The sequence below is a fragment of the Choloepus didactylus genome, chromosome 20 (genome assembly GCF_015220235.1).
Source record: "Choloepus didactylus isolate mChoDid1 chromosome 20, mChoDid1.pri, whole genome shotgun sequence".
In the NCBI taxonomy this organism is placed as follows: domain Eukaryota; kingdom Metazoa; phylum Chordata; class Mammalia; order Pilosa; family Megalonychidae; genus Choloepus; species Choloepus didactylus.
In genome coordinates this window covers 31,439,555-31,462,517 of record NC_051326.1, presented here as the reverse complement: position 1 = coordinate 31,462,517, position 22,963 = coordinate 31,439,555, and the positions used below count along the sequence as shown (strand labels likewise).

Here is a 22,963-nt window from a genome sequence, read left to right as displayed (position 1 = left end):
CCACCCAGGCAAGACGTAAAAATGGCATGGATGACCACATGGCCCTTGTTGCAAAATCACCATGAGGGGAAGGTTCCCTGCCCTGAATGAGCTGTGATAAATCAACCACAGCCTCCCAAAACCGTTCAGCTGATTCACCAGGAGGCTGAAAGCTCATGCATTCCTAGCCCTCGGCTACAGTGTAAAATGTTTGGATTACTAGAAAGTTCACATGCTCTGCCCCAGAGAGAGCTGCATCGGAGCATCGAGAGAAACGACTTCCCCATGGAAAGACAGCAGGCTCCTATGTTCTGCAGTCCGTGGTGAGAGGCATGTGTGCTGCAGCATTAGTGTTCTCAGAGCACAGCACCGTAACACCAACTCACTCTGGTTTCCCACCCTGCTGTTAGGCTGCAGAAGTCAGCTCACATTCTCAAGCCTGCCTCCTGCCCTAAAGGCGATGCAGAAACCATCGAGAGGAAAGCACCATACCTCTGCAATGATGTCGCCATTTTCTGCGTGAACTTGAGCAACTGCACCAATATCCCGGATCACGCTCAGTACTTCATATATCTGAGAGAGAGGAGGGAGGGAATCAGAGGTAGTGACTTGCATCTTCCTGTTCACAAGAACAATCATCTCCCTGTCGGCAGCCTTGCTGCTTCTATTAAGTCTGGCTTTTTTGACATGCCCCAAGGGCAGTGTTTCTGGCCACATCTGGCAGAGCAGGTCCTCCCAGTAATTAACAAATACAGCAAAACCTTAAAAGATGTGGGTTAGGAGTGAGAAACTCAACACCCCTGGCTTGCCAAGGAGACTCTGAGTACACTTCTCAGCCAATGGTGATCTGAGGCTCAGATTCCAGGGTCTGGTGCAGCACTGGTACTGCAGCGCCAGGGCACCAGGTTTACACCCTCTAGAAAAGCTGTCACATCAGTGACTTTACCCAACAGTCTTTTCCCTTGAACAGAGGGGAGGTACCTAAAGTGGAGGCTGCTTTCCCAGACACCAGCAGTGGCCTGAATGTACCAAATGCCAGTGAGCCTATTTAGAAAAGGTGAATTTTCTTACCTGGGAATCTGTTAGCTGGAAGCGATCTTTGAAAGCCATGTACACGAGGAAGGAATTTACCCCTAGTGGACAGACAAAATGGAGAGCTTGAGAGGTGAGTTATGATGGATAAAGCAAAACTGAATCATCCAGAGGGGGATAAGAAAGTTATAATAATATGCATATGTGTGTGGAGAGATAGATAGACAGGCAAAGACAACAGAGAATGATGAAGCAAATGGGATAAAGCAAACAATTGAAGAATATGAGAATAGGATACACAAGAGTGCTCTGTACTATTCTTACAATTTTTCTGTAAACATTTAAAACTATATCAAAATCAACAGTTGCCACACACACAAAAAAAGTCTGCTGTGACTTTAACAAAAAAAAATGAATTAGAAGTTTCTGTCAATGAGGTCTGTAATAAATGGGTTTTCTTAGGTAAACAGACTGCCCTCCACACTGATTTTTAAGAAACTTTCTTTAATAAAAGGTCCATTAAGGCAACAAGCAGATGTTGCAATTGTCATCTTGGCATTTTAAGAGTTCTTGCATCCCGAGGCACAGGACCAAACATCCATGTCCCCAACATCCATGTCCCCAACATCCATCACAACCTCAAACAATGTACTGACAATCTCCTAGCCTTGGAGCATAATTCAAGCCACACGGGGTGTGCCAGAATCTGCCTGAGCTAAATGCCTCATGACATCCTGGCCCTTCACTCCTCTCCAAGCAACAGTTGCTATGGTAACCCTCCCACCTGATTTGGAGTTGATTAATTTTAAGTATTGAAAGTTAAATCCATTTGACTCTGAGTATTCTCAAAAGTGAGAAATGTCAAAGTTATCTATTTTCTTTTATGTGGAACCTTTGTACTGGAAAGACTCTTAGAGAATATCTACTCCAATACCCTAATGTCAGAGATTTTAAAAAACTGAGACCTATATGATTTAAGTGATTTCCCCAAGGTCACACAGCTAGTCTGTGGAAGAGCAGAGAAATAAACCCAAGTCTCTACTCATTTGGGGAGGCTTTTTCCCTCCATATTGCATGGCAGAGGTGTCTAAAGATTTCCCTCCTGTCATCCTTCTCACAGCATGCGGTGCTTCTGAGCCAAGAAGTCCCAGAACCCTAAAGCAATAGGGGTGTCCCTGAAGGTAAATACAGGACCCCAGGATCTAGTCTGTGGCCAGGCTTGAGGCGACCCAGGAAGATGCTATGGTTTGGCTCCACCACCTAAACTCCCAAGGTTCCTGTTGACAAAAGGGTCCCAGAAGCACCTTGAGATAGTCAAGTTTCCTCCAGCCTCCCTGTTAATCTTTCAGAGTCCAGCCCCTGGAATACTGCTCCCCAGAACAGTTACATGGGATCTGAAAAAAACCCTCAGGTTGTCTCAGGTTTGAGAAGCCTCATCACCCTCAAATCTATCCTGGGGTCTTCCAGGTCTGCAGGAAAAGGCTGCCCTGACACCCACCTCCTCCACTCAGGACTGTCCTAAAACCATCCTTAAACTACCCAGAACACCTCACTGGGATAAGCATTTGTCATCCTTTGAGGGGAAATCACTGTGGCAGCTTCAACTCCCCAACCTGGCTGCAGAACATGATTACCTCAAACCAACAACCTACGAGTAATTACGTAAGAATAGGTTCAGGAAATTAGGCTCATGCTCTTATACCACTTCAGTTACTCCTTTGGGTTAGGCCACCTCCACCAGCATCAGCTGCAGCCCCTGGGCCTCTCTCCTTGCTAGGAGCAGGCAGGGGATGAGGCGTGATGGGATCTACAAGCATTATCATGTGCAGAGCTGGGCCGGTTTATGGACTGAAATGGGAACATCCCAAAGGGGTTTGGGTCAGCACCACCCACCGTGGTCCTTCACCAGGGCTTCCATCTCCTCCTGGATGCCCTTGTGCCACTCGGTGATGTCCACGTGCAGAGAGTAGTCACAGCAGGACTTGCTGTCGGCCCATTCCCTCCACTGATCAAAGGCGGCCAGCAGGCTTGTTCCGGGCTCGGGAACAACATGGTCAACTAGAAAAGAACAAACATTTGCTATCACCAACAAGAGCCTCAAGAGCCGCAGGTCAGCAGGTATTTTCTCATTCCAACCCGCAGTAAAGCTTCGTGGGTTCAAACTTGAGATGTGATCTCTGCCACCAGCCTCTAAGAATCCTTATAAGCCACCTGACTGCCCAAGAGTGAGAAAGCAGAAAAGGAATTTGGCATTGGAAGACAGCGCCAGTGAAATCATGCATGAACAACCCAGATCTGATTTCTCAGTTCAAAATCCCTGAAAGCAAAAACCTTAGGGACATTTAGCGGACAATGAGTCCTTATGGACAATGGAAGTGTCAGGTGGCCAGCCAAAGAAGCCAAACTCTTCTTGGCGTTGATAGCTGTTTGTGAGACGCCCCTCACCAGAGGGCAAGGAACTCTGAGGTGCTGGATCAGAGCCATACAGACACGGCCTTTTAAAAGATCCCCAGCATATCCACTCTCTCACCACTCGTATTTCAGCAGCATAATACTACTTTGTAGTTTAAGGGAGATCTTTCATCTTGAGAGTTGAAAGCGTTTTTAAACTGGGGCTATTGTTATTTTATTATTGAGGTAGGTTGGTATGGAGGACAGAAGAGAGGCTCTGAACTCAGAAAGACCTGAATGTATTTCCTGGGTCCACCACTTACCCAGCAAAGTACCTTTGAGTGAGGTATGTAATCCCAACTACCCCAAGCTTCTGTGCTGGTATAAAATGGGGGACACTATTACCTTCACATACATTTGTTATGAGGATTAAAGAGACAGCATATCTATTAGCCTGTGTCACATAGCCCCACTCCACCCCCCATTTCAATCCTCCAACAGCTTTCTTCCCCCTGCTCTTCAGATAAAGATTAAAGTCCCCAAAAAGATCTATGAGAGCCTGCCCAGCATGGCCCTGGCCTACCTCTGCATCATCACCCTGTACCATCTCCCCCTTGCACTCTGCTCTAGCCATGCGGGTTGCCTTTCAGTGCCTACAATATTAGCCTGCTCCCTGCAGCCACAGGGCCTTTGCACCTGCTATTTCCCAGGTCTTGGAGAGCTTTAGACCCCTTACCATGATGATAGGAGGTTTAACCAGAACTTATTACCTATATTCTGCCCAGAGACACTAATAAACAAACTGAAATGACTTTCCGAAGGTCAAATCAAACTTGTATAACAAAGAAGATAAAACCCAGGACTCTTGGGCACCTAAAGAACTGTATCATTCTTCCTAACAAAGTATTAGATTTCCTACACCCAGGTAAGCAGTTCTGAGCTAAGAAAATGCCAGACCAGGCATTGCTAGTGAGCTCGGATTTCTGAAATGGATCAAAATTTGCAGACGCTGCTAATTTGTAATCAACTAAGCTTGGCTTTCTATATCTCAAAATTATGGCCATCTAAGCTGAATTTTCTATTGACAAAATTTACTATTTAATAAGAGTGTTTTATAATTTTTAATGGATACATACATGTTCTGTATCTGTAACATATATAATGTTAATGAAACCAAATACAACATACAACTTTTAATGTAAGCCTGTTCCATCTGTAATATGCTAACATAGAAACTCTAAGGAAACAATTCCAATCTTTTTTCTTAAATTGTGCCCCCCCCACACACACACACACACACAAACAAAAGAAAACACAAAATCATCACTTTGCAGGAATCACTATTTGGACAGAATCTCTCTAGCTGTTCCTCTAGCTTCACCTCTTGCCCTCCTCCAAACCACTCCTCTTAGACAGCCAGAGGGATCGTCTTAAGTCCTTACTCTTTCTTGCCGCTCCCCTGAGTAAATCCTCAGTAGCTACCCACTGTCTTCAGAGTACAATTCAGACTCTGTCCCTTGGTCCTGCTGGGTGTGGTCCTGGCTGATCTCGCCAGTATCCTCTCTGCCCCTCGCCCGCTCAGCCTTTTTTCACATCTTTGACCAAAAACTCCTTCCCAACCCCAGGCCTTGGTACATGCAGTTCCTGCTCTCTGGAAATCCACCCCCTTTGCTTTTTCCTTCTCATCTGGGCTACACGTCACCATCCTAGTATCTCATCACCAGGTGCAGAAATTTATCAGTTTAACTAGTTCACTGTCTGAACACCCCCACCCTACCCCCCAGAATGTAAATTCCCTCAAAGCAGTAATAAGTGCCCAGAATACAGTAAATGCTCAATAAATATTTTAAATAAATGAGTGAATGTTCCCTTCCAGCTCTTACATTCACCACATAAGACCAGGTCAAGCATCAAAGGAGATGCACTCCTGAAAGACCCCCTAGCTTTTCCTGTTCAACCCCACGGAGCTACTAGATGCCTGAAGACAGCCGCTTAGAAAATCCCTGCAAGAGCCCCGGTTACAGCTTCCTTCCTTTAAATGGACGGCATGGGATATGAGTGAAAACTGTTTTCTCAAAAACAAAAATGACATTTTTTTCTGATGATATAAATATCTTTGCCTATAGGAGAAATTTTCAAAACTGTAGAAAAATTTAGGGAAATTAATTTCATATGTAATCCCATTACCCCAAAAATCAGTCTCAGATTTGGGTTTATTTTCTCTAATTTTTTTCATATTTGTATTGTATTTTATTCTATTTCTTTATTTATGGTCCACCTTCTTCCCCAAAAAGTTTTAAAAGGCACAGAGAATACAAGAAGATTTTATAATCCACAAACAGAACTGGAAGATGAGGTCAAAGGAAAACAATGATGGGACATGAAATGAGGCCAGGAATAAGGCTACTATGCATAAATGAACTAATAAATTAAATAACGAATTAAGTAATCAATTAGTTAGCATAAAATCTAGCACTGGTTATATTTAAGTTAGGCTCTCTAGCTATGGCAAAGAAGGAAACCTACTATGTTTGACATATCTATTTCTTTTGGGATAAAAAACAAATTATCTCCTCAGAAGAAGCACAAGTACTCCAATACTGAGCGCCACCTGCTCACAGTAACCAAGAAATGAGATCCACGGGGCCACTTTTTGTCAACATCTCTGGACACCAGCAAAAGCAGGACCCCAAGGCCACGTGGGGGGTCAACACAGCCCTGTGAGGTGAGACTCTTATTTCCAATAGAAGTGTTCCTCACTCTTCAATAAAGGGAGGAAAGCAAGAATTGCCCAAAGTAAGTTTGAATTTGTTCTAACAAAAAAAGAACAAAGAGTTGTCTGCACTTAAGTTTTTATGTTTTGCTTTTGCACTTAATATTATATTATGGGCTTCCCCTATCCCCATGTCATCAACTATTTGTGCAACCTTCTTTTAATGCCTACGTGATACTATATCACATGAACTTTGATTAGTCATTCTTCAAACATTAGATATTAAAATTATTAAGAGTTCCTTTTGCTATCATAATAATGTTGATATGAATATCTTTGTAGAGATTTCTAACTAGGTCCTTGGATCCCTCAAAGTAGATCAACTGAGTCAAAAAGCATTACTTTTTAAAGATTTGCAATGCTAAATTATTTTCTAGAAAGGTCCCACAAATGTGTACTTTCACCTATCCTAGATAAGAGAGCCCATTTCACCATATCCTCTCCAACAGGGAGTTCCTATTTTTAATCTCTTCGTATTTGGTTGGTAAAGTGATGCTCAATTATTATTTTAATTTGCAGTTCTTGCTTACTAATGTAGTTAAATTTTTTTTCATGTTTGTGGGCCATTTCTATTTCTTCCTTTTGTGAGCTATCTGCTCAAATTCTTTGCCCATTCTTCTGGAATTTTTTCCTTTTTTCTTTTTTGATTAGTATGAGAGCGCTAAATAGGTAGTATACTAACCCTTCATTCAACATTTCTGTTGAAAATATTTTACAATTTGACCTTACCCTTTAATTTCATTGGCAATGCATCTGCCATACTTTAATTTTATATTGTTCAAATGATTCTTTTTATCCTCTGTGATTTACTCTTTTATGCATTTATGATTATAAAGTCCTTCCCCGTTTTGAAATCCCTATGTCTTACTTATATTTTTTAACAATCAGTATTTACACAGGTGAAGGAATAAGCAGAGAATCTTTGTTCCCCAAATAGTTAACTAATTGTTCCAACATTACTGATTGAATAATCCTGTTTTCTCGTACTGACTGTTGACTTTTTAATAATTTTTTAATATTCTTATTAAATAGGACATTAATAATATTTTAAATTCATACACACATAACAGGGAGACAATACCAGGTTCTATTCCCTATTTTGCTCCATTTATCTCTCTGTTGGCACTAAATACATCAGCTTTTAGATATATTTTGATATCTAGTAGTATGGTTCCCCCTCCTTAGTCTTTTTTTATTACTATCATTTTCATGAGGAAAAAATTATCATTCAAAATCCTCAGGATTTTCTTACCTTTTTATTGAACTATGAAAGATGAGTCGCATGCACAGGCCCATCATTCCTTCAGGAGATTTCCTCCATCCAGCTACTTAGTGTCACTCTGCTTCCATTCACCCACCAATCAAAAGGGGAGGGGCAATTGGCAGGGACACACTCTCCCTGATGATGGGACCCACCATCAAAACCACCAAGGGCATATCAAATCATGTGGTGCTATGCTACTGAACCTTTGGAGCACATAAGAAATACCTTGAGAGACAATTAAAACTGATTCCTGGAACGCACCCCCAGAGTTTCTGATTCTATCCTGGCTGGGGCCTGAGAACTTGCATTTCTATTAAGTTTACTGAGGCTGCTTAGGCCACTCTGAGTATCAATAATCGAGTGCAAATCTTCTCCCATTTACTTCTCCTTCCCCACACTCACGCCCATTTCACCGATGAGGATCCTGTTTACTGTAGAACAGCATCATCACTTAAAAAAAATCAGGCTCCCTGGCTACAACAGTGTGGCTTCCCCCTAAATCTAAAAAAAGACTTCCTAGAGTTGTGAACCCTTGAAAACGCCCCTCCCGAGACTTAGACAAAGCTGAGTGCCCCAGGGATATGAACACGTTTCCTCCAAGAGTTAATGACATTCAGAAACGTGTCCATGAAAAGTCTCCACATGTTTTCCCACAGTTCTCTTTCCACAGAAGCTCTCCAGGGGAGAGCTGCTCCAGGGACCAGGGCAGAATGTCATCCACACTTCCGGAGGGAGCAGAGATTCCCACCGAGGACACAGCCTGAAAATGGCTTGTGTGGAACACGCGGGCCTTTTCTTTGGTGTCCTTCTTATGCTATCTCCCTCTGCAACAGCTTGGCTTTTGCCTTGCAGCCAGCTCCTCGCCGGTAGGGTCAAGGGAGAAAGCTAACAGTGGAAAGTGGGTGGACTTTGGGGTCAAAGAGACCCAAGTTCTGGTTCTTTCTGCAGTATTCACTTGCTGTGCATATTCTTTAGGGCTTCCACTTCCCCCAAACACATAAAACATGTGCATGAAATTACCTTCCTTAGAGGCTGCAAGAAGTTTAAATATGAAAGCTCATGTGAAAGCACCTGGCACAACTGAGTTGCCACCCCCACCCCCGGAACCCGAAGGCAAACCAACTTCAGGATGAGCAACTAACCATAAACACCTCGGTGGTTTTGAGTGGTAGGCGAGGGATCTGGTTCATAAGGGAACATGTCCCAGGACAGTGGCCTGCGTTTGGAAATTACAAGCAGCACCTGGAAGTGCTTTAGCCTGAAGACATTAGCCATTTCCAAAGGACTGTTACTACTTCCATTAAAACTGTCAAAAGACTCCCAATTTTTTTTTGGCCTTTTATTTTGAGATAACTGTACATTCACACGCAGTTGTAAGAAATAAGAATTATTCCCTTCACCCAGTTTCCCCCCAATGATAACATCTTGCCTGCAATATCCCAAGCAAGGAACTGGCATTGATACAATCCAAGACCCCAAGGTTTTAAAGTGAGAAGTCAGGGTTTCTTACCAGTTCTCAGGGGGCACTTCATCTTTAGAACAAATAAAGACACCAGAAAAGTCACGACTGCAGGCCCTGTTCTGGAATTGAAGTAACTAGGCTGGAACCACATTCTAAAAGTCCACCGGGGGGATAAGCAGGTGGGGCAGGAGGAAGAAAGGAGGCCGTGATCCAACCCAGCCCTGCTAGAACCCACCTCTGGCCCAGCCATCCCCACCCTTCAGACGCATGCCGATGCTCCCAGGGGCCCTGGGTCAGCCCGCACACACCTCCGGCTCCCGGGAATATTTATGCCTTCAGAGCTGCCCATCTCCAGCCTCCCATTCCTGAGGCATCACAGTCTCATTCTCCAGTCCCTGCATTTAACTGTGTGTACGTGTCGGTCTCATCCTTTATCCATCTCAGATAACCTAATCAACCTGAATTAAATGCAATCAGGAAAGCACAACACAAACCATTGCTGGTTTAATCTAGGTGCCTTTCCCCAGCCAGCATCTACTCTGCAAAATGCTGTGTGACCCGTTCAACCAGGCAGGGAATGGCTTTTGTTGGTAAAGAGATAGGAGCCTGTGTGAGCCAGGCCTGCCAGTGAAGATAACATGATTTTGCTCTGAAAAAAAAGGCAGAAAGGGAAGAGAAAGATCTGTCCTTGGGGACATAAGGGGTACCCACAGGACAGGCCATAGGGGAAAGTCTCTGGAGTCAGATACCTGAGCTCCCAGCCAGTCTGACACTTACTCACCATGTGCCTTTGGGCAAGATGTTCCATCTCTCTGGGCTTCGGATTCCTCATTTTTAAAATGGAGCTAATACTAGTACTCAACTCATAGAGTTCTAATGAGGTTTATATGGGTTAACATGGTAAATTACTCCGAAGAGTGCCTGATACACAGAAGTTCTTAAGAAACACCAGCAGGAGAGCAAAGCAATAGTCCTTCCCACCCAACATGGTCAACTACTTGCTTTGTGTAAATATTCTGTTGCTCCCACAGTGCAAAGAAGCATATTCCTGAGAGCTGGAACTACACATAATGCTTGTGCCTGAGTTTTCTCATCTACAAAATGACAACAATAGCACACTTTGCAGCATTTGGGGGAATGTTAAATAAGATGGTGTTTGTAAACTATTAAACACGGTTCAACTATGGCCTGTCATCATTAATATTCTCTTCTCTGTTTTCCCTAAAGCAACAAGCCCAGGGAGACTGGCATACAGAAGGTACTCAATAAGCCCAGAAGACACCCCATTTCCCACAAGACACCATTCCTGCTTCTGGAAAACTCGGGCAACAGAGCACTGACTCACCCCTTTCACCGAGGGGCCCAGCAAGTGACTTAGTGAATTAAACACCCAACCTAAGAACCGCCAGGCCTTGGCCAAGGTTCTAGGTGCCCGCAGCTCCCCCAGCTGCCCATGATAGAGACTCTCTGTGGCTGGTTTTTAACTGGTCTGGTTTCATCCCAGGTACCCCCAACGCTTGTGAGGGCCCCTCCTGCCTCTGGTTAGCACAGGAAAGAAAAGAAACAGTTGCCTTAACAGCAAGCTGAATACTTGGAAGACGGGAATAGTAGTAAAAATCACCAATCTTTATTAGGCACTTCCTCAGTGTCTAGTACAATTCTATGCACACGTCTAGTAGGAGTCTATGCATGTCCCACGGATTTTCTCATTTCATCCTCATGTGAGGTCAGTGGCAGTGTTGGCCCCACTTTCCAGGTGGAGAAGCAGAGGGACAGCAAGTAACCCACTATTCACTTTAAAAGCACCACGCAGAGGGTCCGACACCCCCAATACGCAAACCACCCAAGCCTCTGCCACTAGGCACTTGGCAGAGCCAGAATCTGACCCCTAGACGGTCAACTGACTCCAGAACCCCTGCTCTTAACCACCCGTGTCCAAAAGAGAGCAGGGAGGGTGGTTAATTGAGAACTGAAATGCAGTTTTCTTCCTTTATATTTTATAACTAAAGCAAGTGACCCGATTCAACAAACAGGTAAGAAAATTGGGTAATTATCCTAACAGTGTCAAGCAGATGAGCACAGGCTTCCTAAGGGCTCATCCCTGGAGACACTGGGAGCGCTTCTCTATTTGCCAAGCCTTCTTTATATTAATTTCGCATTTAAAATTTGATTTAATGTATTCACATAAATCGAGCTGAGCTGTAAGTAAGTGTTCAGCATCCAAGAAGGAATCCTAGAATTCTTGAGCCAGAATCTGGTGGGCTCAGGGTTGAGGCAAGGTTCAGTGATATGTCTTCATAAAATAAACACAAAAAAGCCCTCCTCCAGGGATGTGATGAAATGATGCTGCTTCCCCTCCAGCCTGACCCCACTCCTGCCCTGCCCTTCGCACCAACCTTCGAATACTGCTGCCGCCCCCACTCTCCCACCTCCCAGGCACTCTCAGCTCGCTGCACCTGCCTTCTACCCTGCTAGCGCTCCCGAACCTCCCAGTCACAGGCACCCTCTTCTTTTATCACCACTTGCTTCCCAGGGGCTCTTTTCCAGACCTCGTCCCATGAGCCCGCTCTGCACCTGCCGCACCTGCCACACCCACCTGCCATACCTGCCACACCCACCTGCACCTGCTCACACCACCCATAAACTCTCTCCCTCTGGGTTCTTGACAGCACTTTTGCCATGTCTTCCCCCACCCTGAATCTTGTTCCTGGCTCCTCTTTCTCCTCCCACATTTTCAATGTTGGTGTCCACTGGAGCTCTGCCCCACTTTACTGGCTTCCACTCACATTTCTGACATTTATTCACAAGGTCTTGAGCTGGGGATCATAACAGCCAAACAGAAGGTTCCTTTTTGGCCTGTGTGGGGCTTTTACTTTTTGCTTGTTTCTGTCTTTTCTGCGCTCGTTCCTCCATGCCACCTTCTCTCCTTCCTCTCTTGTGACTTCCTTCCTTCCCATTCCTTTCTCAGTCTTCCTTGGCACCAGCCTTGGCCTCAGCTCATGCCTCAATGACTCTGGGGAAGGTAGCCCTCTATGGGCTCAGGCAAATCCCTTTGACAAACAGCTGGAAGCTGATGGGACCCTCAGGCTACAGCCCCTATCGGTGTTGGCACTTGCTGCCCTCAATGGAACTGCCGAGAGCAGGCACCTGGAGCTTTCCCTACCTGCGGCCCACCCTCCCTCCCCGAACAAATTTCCCTTCCGGAGGCCTGGGCCCACTGGAATGAGGTTACCCATTCCTTCGAGGCTGCTCAAAGATGACTCCGAGTGTCATCCGGGTGTCCGGAAGTTAGAGCTGGAGACTGAGGGTAGGAAAGGATGAGTGGGGAGCAGAGCAGTGAGAGCCCAGATCCCAAACCAAGTTTTACTTCTGATTCAAAAGACAACCTTGGAAAGTCATCTTTGGCTTTTCATTACATTTTCATGGTGTTAACACTGACATATTATAATATATTGCATTTTATATAAAATAAATAAAATTATTATACTACAATAACAGCTCTCCATTTTAGGGAAATATATTCACCTCTCCTCTTCAGAAATTTAAAAAAAATGGAAATGGAACAATTGAACCATTTTATGTCATGCCACTATTTGCATTTATTTGATAGCAATATTAATAATCTCATAGTGGCAGAATTATTTAGCTATCACATACCTTATCTCATTTGATCCTCAAACTAGAGAGGCAAAGTAAGTATTATTACCCCCGTTTCAAAGATGAAGACACTGAAGGCTGATTTGCCTGCAGTTGTGCAGGGAATATCTCACAGAGCTCCAACCCAAACAAGCTGCTGAGCACCCTGCCTCATTTTAAAACCTTTACTAACAACCACCATTTCAGCATTTCTCCGAATAGCACTCACCTCAAAGTTCCAAACTTAACCCCTTTTCTATCACATGGAAAACAAGCAGGTTCACTTAAATGGGCAGCTAACGAACTTAACCCAGTGGAGGGGAAGAAGGGAGAGAATATCCAATGTGAGTTTGTGAAAGTTAATTTGGAGCATCAGGTAAAGAGCTTGTCAAAATTTCAGCACCTCATAAAACCCTTTTCTTTGAGGCTTGGTGTAGCTTGCTCATGGCCTCCTTGCATTCAAGATGAAAGGCCAGGCTAATGAAATCTGTGTGTGCGGTGATGAAGGGTCACTCATAATGTGTAAATCTTTTAAGAGTGACGAACCAAACTGTGAGCAGAAATTCTCTCCTTGACGCATCAAGAGCAGATCCAGAGGGTGGGGAGAGCCTCAAGCCCATCTGCAGGCAGCAAAGAGTCAATCTTCCCAGATCTGCACCCCGTCCCCCGCCCCGGAGTCAATCTGTGGTCACAGGGATTGCCCTAAGGGACCATTTCACCAGAAACTGCCTTATGCAATAACTAGCCTCCACGGTAGGACGCGTTAAGTTTCCTCTCCTCTCACTCAGAAGGCTGAGAACTGTCTCCATGGAAGGTTTTATCCAACCATGAACAGTGAGAACAAATCTGTGGCAACAATGTTTAATCAACAGAAACACTTAAAGGACTTTGTGTGTGTACAACGATGCTACTAATTGCTTAAGTCCTACTTATTCACAAAAGCAAATCTGACAGACCCTTCTTGGGTTTGTTGATGAGACTGTTAGCAGATGGAAATGGATTCAGGGACCCTCAGAAACTGCTCCATCATATTTTACTGGGAATCTGAGTCTCAAGGAAGTTTCAAGAATTGCTAGAAGACACATAACGAGATGTAGCAATATCAGGATTAAATTCAGGTCTGAATCCAAAATCTACTGTTTTCTTTACCTTTTTTTCAATAACAGGCAAAATATTATTTTTAATCCCACCAACCTAATAGTAACTATTAATCTCTATGCCATCTTCCAGATTTGTAATATGTGTATATTTTATGTGGGTATAATCACAGGGCATGCTCACTGTTGATTGTGGTGGGGTTTTTCCTTAATACCATATTGCCTTACAGTCTTCATAATTCAATTTTTAATGAAAGCTGTACTTATGGGGGATCTACTATAATTTTCTTAACCATGCCCCCATGATCACTGAACCTGCAGGTTGCTTCTAATTCTCCCCAATTATACACAGTGCTCTTATGAACATCGTCACACAAATAACATTTCCCCTATTTTACTTGGAAAGAAACTGGAAGCCACATTGGCTTCCAAAGCATCACCACTTCATGTTGCCACCAGCCATGCATCAGGGCATCACTTTCAGTGCACCCCACCCAGCACTGGCATTCTCACTTTATTTGCTTCCTATTTAAGAGGGCAAAAACAAAGCTCTTTTCACTATACAAGGCCATCTCTATTTCAGATAAATGGCCACTTTCCAAGACCCAACTAGAGGATGGAGTAATGAAGGAAAGATCAGATCAACCAGTTGTACAAAGAAGTTACTGACAATTCACCCTTTTGGTTCTAGGACACCCCTCAACCCTTCTCTGGGCTTTATCAACCCAACCTGAGCCCTAACATGATTCCCAGATAAAGCTGCGTCATTAGGCATCCAAGATCTAGGAAAGCCAGCAGCAGATCTGGACACAGCCCAGGCCCTTGGGCCCCAGGTGCCTGGAGCCTGTCCACCCAGGGTACAGAGAGAAGCTGTGCTTTGTCTCCATCTCCATGTTTATGTTCACTGACAGACAGACACTTAATAGAAACTGCCGTCCCCAAAGCAGGATGATGAAATCATGGCCGGGGGAGAAGGCAAGGAGAGCCAAAGGTGGAAATCCCAGCCAAACTTGCATTGTTAGAATGCAAAACTTTAAACGTTGGGTCCACAAAGAATTTCTCCAAGAGATGTTGAAATCATTGGCTAACTGTAGGAGAGATATCTGTTTCCTGTAATTAGACAAACATTCTAAATTTGAGCCCGGGAGAAAAAAAAAAAAAAGCCAAGTTTAATGCATCTCCTATACATTCACCAATGGGAGAAACACCAACTTTGCTTCAGGTTTATGTCTCCATGCTGCAATTCCTTTAAGAATTCTGAAGTCCTAGAGAGTAATTTCTCCCCCTGGCCCGACCTGTGACCTTCCCTCAGGAGACTTACAGGTTGCGAGTCCCTGGCCCAAGGGACTTCACAGACCCTCAGGGATACTGGTTCTCCAGTGCCCTGCTCCGACAACTGGGCCAAGCCACCTCACCCCACCATCTGAAAGACGGACTGGAATATTCTCTAGTTCATTAAAGAAATGTGAGAGAACCGGTAAAACAATATCACTGGCCCCCATTGATAGTGATTCCTGGCTCTGCCCCTGACTAGTTCTATGACCTTGGACAAGTTATTTAAGCCCCAACCCCAGTACCTCAGTTTCCCTATCTACAAAATAAGAATAATGCCTACTACACAGTGTAGGCATTATAGCATGAACTCTGTAGAGTCAGACTGCCTGAGTTTGCATCCCAGCTCTACCACTTACTGCTGTGTAACCTTAAGATCCTTTAAATTCTCTGGGCCTCAGTTGTCTGATCTGCAAAATGGAAATAATACCTAGCTCATAGGGATGTTATGATACAATATTTGTAAAGGGTTGTAACAGTGCCTGGCATAGTAGGCCCCATGGAAGCATCTGTTAAGTAAAAAATAAAATGGGATTGTCTTGAGGCTATAAGGCTGCTTGCCATAATTCCTGGTACACAGTAAGTATTCCACAAACATTTCATTTTACGCAAAGGGGCCAGGGCTTGAACGATCTTGAGGCACAGAACCCAGAAGGTCACTGAGCTCAGGGGGCAGAAGGGTGCCGAGGGCAACCTCCCCAACCTGCCATCTGCCAAAGGCCCCGCGGCAGCGGCCCCACCACCTGCTCAGGCAGCGGCCATACACACTCAGCACTCAGCAGCTGCTGGCTACAGGAGACGTAAGCTGCACCCCTCAGCAGGCAGGGGAAGGGCTCATCAAGTAGAGGACACCAAAGAGGAGTAAGTGGCCTATGGGAAGGAACTGTTTACTTACGTTATTGAGCAGAAGCCCCATGCCTGGGGCTCCTCCCATAAGGAAGACATGGAACTCTGAATTATCCGACTAGCATAAAACTGAATAAGATAAGACCCAAACGAACCAAACCATCTGTCTTGCTTACACAGCAAGCAGGCACTGATCATAAAATAACAGCCAGTAAATGCTGGAGCAGGAAGAGTCCCAGAGACTGTCAACAGATACAAACGTTGAGTTTTCGCCTCCCAGGGTGCCCCCTCACCCAATCACATGGATACCATGACTTAAACAACCTTCCTAACAAATGGAATATAATAGGGAATAAATTCATTTCCCATTTTGTTATTAATCAAATGCAAATAAAACTGCCAATCAGAGTTGATAACAGAAATTCATCACGATTAGCAGTGTTCATGTAATGCCAATCAAAAGTTAAAAAACTTGATCCTACAGCTACCCATAAAATACCCCTATGTATATTTTCAAAAAGCCCTGGGAATATGGGGACCCCAGGCTGTGATCAATGACCTGGTTCCCTCCTTTCCCTTTCACTGGGAGAAGAGAGGACCTGGGAGAATGGCGAGCGAGTTTCTTAGTAGTTGCTGGCATAGGCAGCCCAAGACTCTGCAGACTTCCCGAGCAGCCCTCCTTCCACCAACGCTGCTTACCGGACACAAGGCCCTGGACAACAGGGGCATGACAGAGCCTGTGTGTGTGCACGTGTGCATGCATGCCTAAGTGGGTGCAATGGGAGCTGGGGTTTGGAAGCAAGCTCCCTCCTCTACTTCCCGTGGCCTACCGGCTGCTTTAAGGAAATAGAGGAGACTTCCCAGTTTTCACCACAAAGTCTGCCATAAATAAATTCTAGACTGTGAACAATCAAAGAAAGCGTGCATGGAAGTAACAAGTAACAGGGACCCTGGGGGTGCAGGGGAACACCCTCGAGGTACTCAAATGGGGGGAAAGGTCAAGCCCCTGCCCCGGCCTGCTTACCCCAAACTTAACTGCAGAAGAGCTCCACCTCCAAAGAGGGGAGGCAGCTGGCTGTGTCGGACTAAGATGAGGTGGTCAGAGAAACATGTGAGTAATGACACTTCCTTTGTTTGTCTCAGTTTTTGGTTGCCCAGGGCTACCAGACCACAGAGTCGGTCCTGGCTTGCCAAAAATAAGAAATGACAAGGCTGTGTGGAACACATCACGAAAAAATAAGTCACACCACAATGCTTCCACGTGCAAAAGTTGGCTAGGTCTTAGTTTTCCTTCCTGTTAGTTCCTTGTTGGGAAGAGAATCCAACTATAAATTTTTTGAGGACTTGTAGCTTCCTAATTAGAAAGAGACACAAACACATGTACTTACATACACATTGTGTAAAAATATGTCTGAGTGCTCCAGCCAAAGCCCAAAGGTCATTGTCAATAATAGGAGAGAACAATGAGCAAATTAATGAAAACAGGGTCATGTTTACATTCCTATTGATATATACAATCAAGACAAACCCTATGATCTGATTACAATAATATTTCTGTGCAAATATGGGCTGAAATGAAAGACATGATATTCATGCTAACTATATTTAGGACCTCGTGTATGGACAGACACCAAACAATGGAATAAAGACAAGAGTGCCCCATTCAAATCATCACAACTGACATGTACACAGAAATCTCCTTAGCAAACGAGGAACTACTCTACCCTAGTACAGAAATCCCTGTGACACAGTCTCACCATGTATGACAAAGAATATTATGTTGGAATTAAACTCAGAAACAAGAGCATGGGGAGTCTGGTCTCTGCTCTGTTTATTCCACTGTTGCACAATTCTCCTCCATGCACCCCCTCCAAACAGAGTCCAGCAGGGAAGGAAGAGTTGCTGAGGTCATCTGTTGACTGGGGTCTATCTGGAGCCAACATAATTGATGAGGTCTTTTTTTCCTCCTAGGAACCTGGACTGAATTCAAAAGCACAGCACAGTATCTCTCCAGTCCGAAACCCAACCATTGTACCATTATGTGCTCCCTGTCCTTGGCTGAGGTCAAACTATTTAATGGGTCTTTTTTCTTCCCCAGTTGATTAATAAGCCTCTGAATCAAAGCTGATGCATCTTGACAATGGGGTTTAAGCCTGATAGGGGCCCAGTGGCTCAGGGAGCCCTTGATTACTCTTACAACCGTTTGGATTGCTGAGCAATCAGGTTCCACACAAGTGTCAGTCACACACATAAATTCAAACACTTCCACACATCAGGTTCTCTTCTGTCTCGGGAGTGTCAGCGATAAGAGACAATAACCTTGCACAATGATGTTCATAGCGGCATTACTCACAATGCCAAGAAATGGAAATAATCCAAATGTCCTTCAACAGATGAGTGGATAAACAAACTGTGGTATACACACGACTGAATACTATGCAGCAGTAAGAAGCAACGAGGTCGTGAAACATATGAAAACATGGATGAAACTTGAAGACATAATGCTGAGTGAAATAAGCCAGGCACAAAAAGAGAGATATTGTATGTTACCACTAATGTGAACTCTGTGAAAAAAGTAAAATTAAATATTTTATATTGTAGAATGTAGGGGACCTAGAGATAGACAGCAACTAGTGAAGGGGGAACAATAATCTAATAAGAACACATAAGCTATTGAGGGTAATCTCAATGTTATGGGAATGCTCAGGTATGATTACAGTTTGCAAACTTTCTTGGGTATGGTAGGATCATGTTGGAGGCAATGTAGTTATTTTAGGTTATTTGTTTTTCTTATTCCTTTGTTTTGTTAGGGTTTGTTAATTTTCTTGGGCTGCGGTAGGGACATGTTGGAGGCACTACAGTTATTTCAGGTTATTTGTTTTTCTGATTCCTTTGTTTTGTTTTGTTTGGATTGCTTTTTTTAATTTTTTGATTGAAAAAAAGCTACTGCATTAAAAAAATTAGCTTCAATGTAGTTATTTTAGGCTATTTGGTTTTTTCTTATGTCTTTGATTATGGTTTGTTAATTTTCTGGGGTATGGTAGGAACATGTTGGAAGCAATGTAGTTATTTTAGGTTATTTGTCTTCCTTATCCTTTGCTTTGTTTTGTTTGAAATGTTGTGGTTTTTTGTTGTTTGTTTGTCTTTTAATTTTTTCGATAAATAAAGTTAAAAATTAAAAAAAAAAAAAAAAGAGAGAGAGAGAGATAATAACCCAGTTCTAAAGCGTAGCTCCAAGGGGCACTTTTCTTTTTAGAAAATTGCTTCAAGTGCAAAAGTTCTTAAACACCAAAAACCTGGAACACAAGAAAGAACTGAGGGGAAAAAACAAAATCCCCCATTATTCCATCATCCAAAGAAAATCACCATTAATATGTTAATGTATGTCTAGACAATCTTTTTCTACCCACTTGTATACCCCTAAAGTAATTTACAAAAGGAGTATCATAATTTTATGGTATGTAAATTATACTTCAATAAAGCTCTTTTTATAAAAAAGTGGTATCATATTGGACATACTCATCATGAACTGCTTTTTTTCTATCAGTATATTATGAACATGGTCATATTAATATTTTCCACAATGGTTTTAATAGCTACATACTATTTTTTCCTATAGATGGTCATAATTTACTTAACTAATTGCCTGTTTTGGTCATTTAGGTTGTTTCCAATTTTTCATTAAAAATAACATTACAGTGAACTTCGTTAGAGCTAAATGTTTGCACACAGATTACACTAGAACAAGGGCTATGCATATTTTTGTTTATAAATTTTTAAGCCCTCCTTGTTAGATGTTGTCATACTACCTTCAAAAGGCTATACCACTTGAACACCTATCTACAGTTCACGTCCATTTCACTACACCTAGTCAACACCAGGTATTTAACAACTTTCTAATATTTGAAAATTTAGTATACAAAAGGTTAGTTCAGTTATTTTACTTTGTATTTCTTTTATTATTTATTCAGTTGAATATTTTTTCATAAGTACAATGGCAGATTTATTTCTTCTCGTGACTATCTCATTCATCTTTTTATTAAGCTTGCATATAATAAACACATCAATCATTTATCATACATTGCAAATATAACTTCCTACTTTTTTCTTTTAATTATATTAGTATAATGATGTTTTTAATTTCTCTATATGCAAGTGTCTATCTTTTATAATTTCTGCCTCTGATGAAATATCTAAATTATTTAACTCATCCGCTATATTTTCTTCTGGTTCTCTTCTGCCTGTTATATAAATTTAGCCTTTAAACTCTTTATTTTAAATTTAACAAAATCTGGATATTTTTTGGTATACGATATGAGGTAAGGAGCTTTTAGTTTTTCAAATAGCTAATTAACTATTCCAGCACAATTTTCTAAATATTTCATCATTTCATCATGAGTTTGAAATGTTAATTTTTTCATACACTAAATATTTACACTTGGTTCCACTTAATGGATTTTCTACTTTATCCAGTTGCTGCAGATGTCTCCTCTGGAAATAGTACCATTCTGCTTTAATTGTCATATATTTTATACTTTGTTTTACTATCTAGCCAGTAACATTCGCCTACCCTTCCTTCATTATGCTCTTTTGCAATATTTTCTTGGCTCTTATTGCCTGCTCATTCTTCTACCTGATCTTTAGTATCATTCAGCCAAGCTCCAAAAAAGGAAAAACTTGTTGGGATTTTGGTTGAAATCACACTGGATTTATAAAGTACTCCATAAAGAATATGATTCTCTACAGTGTAACATCTTTCTATCCATTAACAACATATTCTTAATTCATCTAAGTCTTCTCTTGGGTCCCAAATATAAGAATATATTCTTGAAACTTCCTTTTTGTGTTGCTCTTGTGAGTGGTATATTTAAATTATATTTTCCAATTGGTTATTGCTGACATATGGGAAAACTATTGATTTTGAATTGATATTGACATATATATAATAAACCAGGTATCTTCAACTTTCTTATTAGCTCCAATATTTCCTTCAGTCAATTTGTTTGGATATTTAAAGTAGACCATCTAAAAAGTGGCAACAATTTTTATTTTTCCTTTCCAATATTTATACTTCTTATTTTTCTTGTCTTATTAGACTGGCAAAGACTTCCAGAACAATGTTAAACAATAGTGACAATATCGAGCATTCGGATTCTCTACTCCTCCAGGAGGATTCACTGAACCATCTGCTGGGCTGGCCCTGTGGCTCCTGCCCAAATTCCATGCACCAGGGCCCTGACACAGAGTGGAAGCTCGGGATAAACAGAAGATAGAAATTTCTACATTTTCCACAATATAACACAATGCCTTTGAGAAACACATAAAATATTCAATAATAAAACAGACCAAATGACAACAATGCCAATGTTTCCTGTGGAGAACACAAGACTTGACAGGGAGAGGTCACAATGGAAATGACTTATGTCAGACTTTTCATTATCCTACAACTATGGTGCGTTCAAAGCAAGGAGGCAGTGCAGACTGAGAGGCAGCCAGCAGCTGACTTCCCTGTTCTGTGCTTCGCTCTGCCTCTCTCCAGAGGAAGGCAGCAAGTTCTCTCACGCATTCCTTCACTCCCTTTTTCCCCCTAATTAGCCTAAATCCCAACTGGCTTGATTTCCCCCTTTTCCAGGAAGCCTTCCAGGGCCATCCCAATGAAAACTGGCAAACTGCTCTTCTGGCATTGTAAAACAATCATCAGGCTTTCATATCCCCTGGCATGACTTCTAAGGACCAAATAACACCCTGCTATCCAAATATGGCCATCTGAAACTTCACAAAATTGCCAAAAAGGACCTCCATCCAGTCAAAGAAGGAGTAACCAAATTGCTCTTAGGTAATGGCTATAGATTCTCATTCAGAACCCATAGTCCTCTTACACACCCCAAGCAGAAGGAAGACTTGAAATATGAATTTAAGTGAGGGAGAGGGGCAACCATCATTAGACACGCTAACAGCAACTGAAAGTCAGAGAGGGCAGAAAGAGAGGAGGCAGGAAAGTGATGAAATGGAGACAAAACTTCCAAACAGCTGGAGTCCATTTGTTGGAGCTGTTAAAAGCCCAACACTTCGTGAAGATGTTAAGCACAGTACTATAATGATTCAAAATAACTTAGTCATTAAGAAAAGTTTAAATTATGTTGCATTCCCTTCACTTAGAAGGAACTAGCCGCTACCCTTTAAAGAGGTATTCATTATCAAAATGGTTACAAGTTAAAAGTGCTTTTGTTTTGAAGGGTTTTTCAGAAGAAGGTAGGAGAAGGTTTCAGGAAGGAAGGGACTGAACATTCACTAAGCAAAGGCTTGATACTTTATATGTTCTACCAAGCTCAATCCTCACAGGAACCCTGAAACATCAGTACTGATGTATCTATATTACAGCTGAGAAAACTGTGGGTCAGAGAACTACAACTTGCCCAGCTAGTAAGCAGTGAAGGTAGAAAGCAAATACTGTATGACCAAACCCAAGGCACAAGCCCTTATCCTACCATCCTATCTCCCAGCTCCACAGAAACTTCTTCTGCCCCTAAAGACTCACTCTCCTGAAGATCTGCATGTGCATAGCAAAGCTTTACTGCATATGCCCTGGCCCCTGTCCTCCGGAAACTTACACTCCGATAGGGGCAATTCCTCTGCCTCTTTGTTCCCAAAAGCCTCCACCACCTCTGGGATCACACTCACACTTGGAGTCCCGCAGTGTCATTTGTAGGAGGATTGGCTGGTTTCTTTATGAGTTTTATATGGGGCAACCATGCTGGCAAACAGGAGGGACTCAGGATTGGAGAGGAGCTGAGAAAAATGGGTGAGAGGGGCCTACCTCCGACTCTAGAAAACAATGAAAAAAAAAACAACATCATCTCGCGTCCCACCCACAGGACAAAATCCGTGGCTCTCAGGCCCTTGGAGCTGGCTCTGCCTGTCCCACCAGCTACATTTCCCTGCATTTCCATCCCTCCCAACTCCCCCCATGATCTACACATAAAACTTTTCTTTTTTTCACACTCTGGCACTACTGATTGGCTTGTAAATTCTAAAACACCCCAGACTCTCGTTGACCAAATTTCTCACCCCCAGTACATTCCCACAAGCCTCTCTTTTGGCTGAACAGCCCCTCCTCCTGCCAACCCCACAATCCGACCCTTAAGGCAAAA

At 42.8% G+C, this 22,963-nt stretch overlaps 1 protein-coding gene across 2 annotated transcripts in view; it reads right to left on the bottom strand.

Moving 5' to 3' along the window:
• Positions 1 to 22,963, bottom strand: part of DPYSL2 (dihydropyrimidinase like 2) — a 113,442-nt gene that overhangs the window by 26,753 nt on the left and 63,726 nt on the right. For both annotated transcript variants that reach the window (XM_037812679.1, XM_037812680.1), the window contains exons 4-6: positions 2,905 to 3,069; positions 1,051 to 1,112; positions 472 to 552 (exon numbers count right to left, since the gene is read on the bottom strand). In XM_037812679.1, coding sequence (XP_037668607.1) covers positions 472 to 552; positions 1,051 to 1,112; positions 2,905 to 3,069 — 308 coding nt within the window. The remainder of the gene's footprint in view (positions 1 to 471; positions 553 to 1,050; positions 1,113 to 2,904; positions 3,070 to 22,963) is intronic.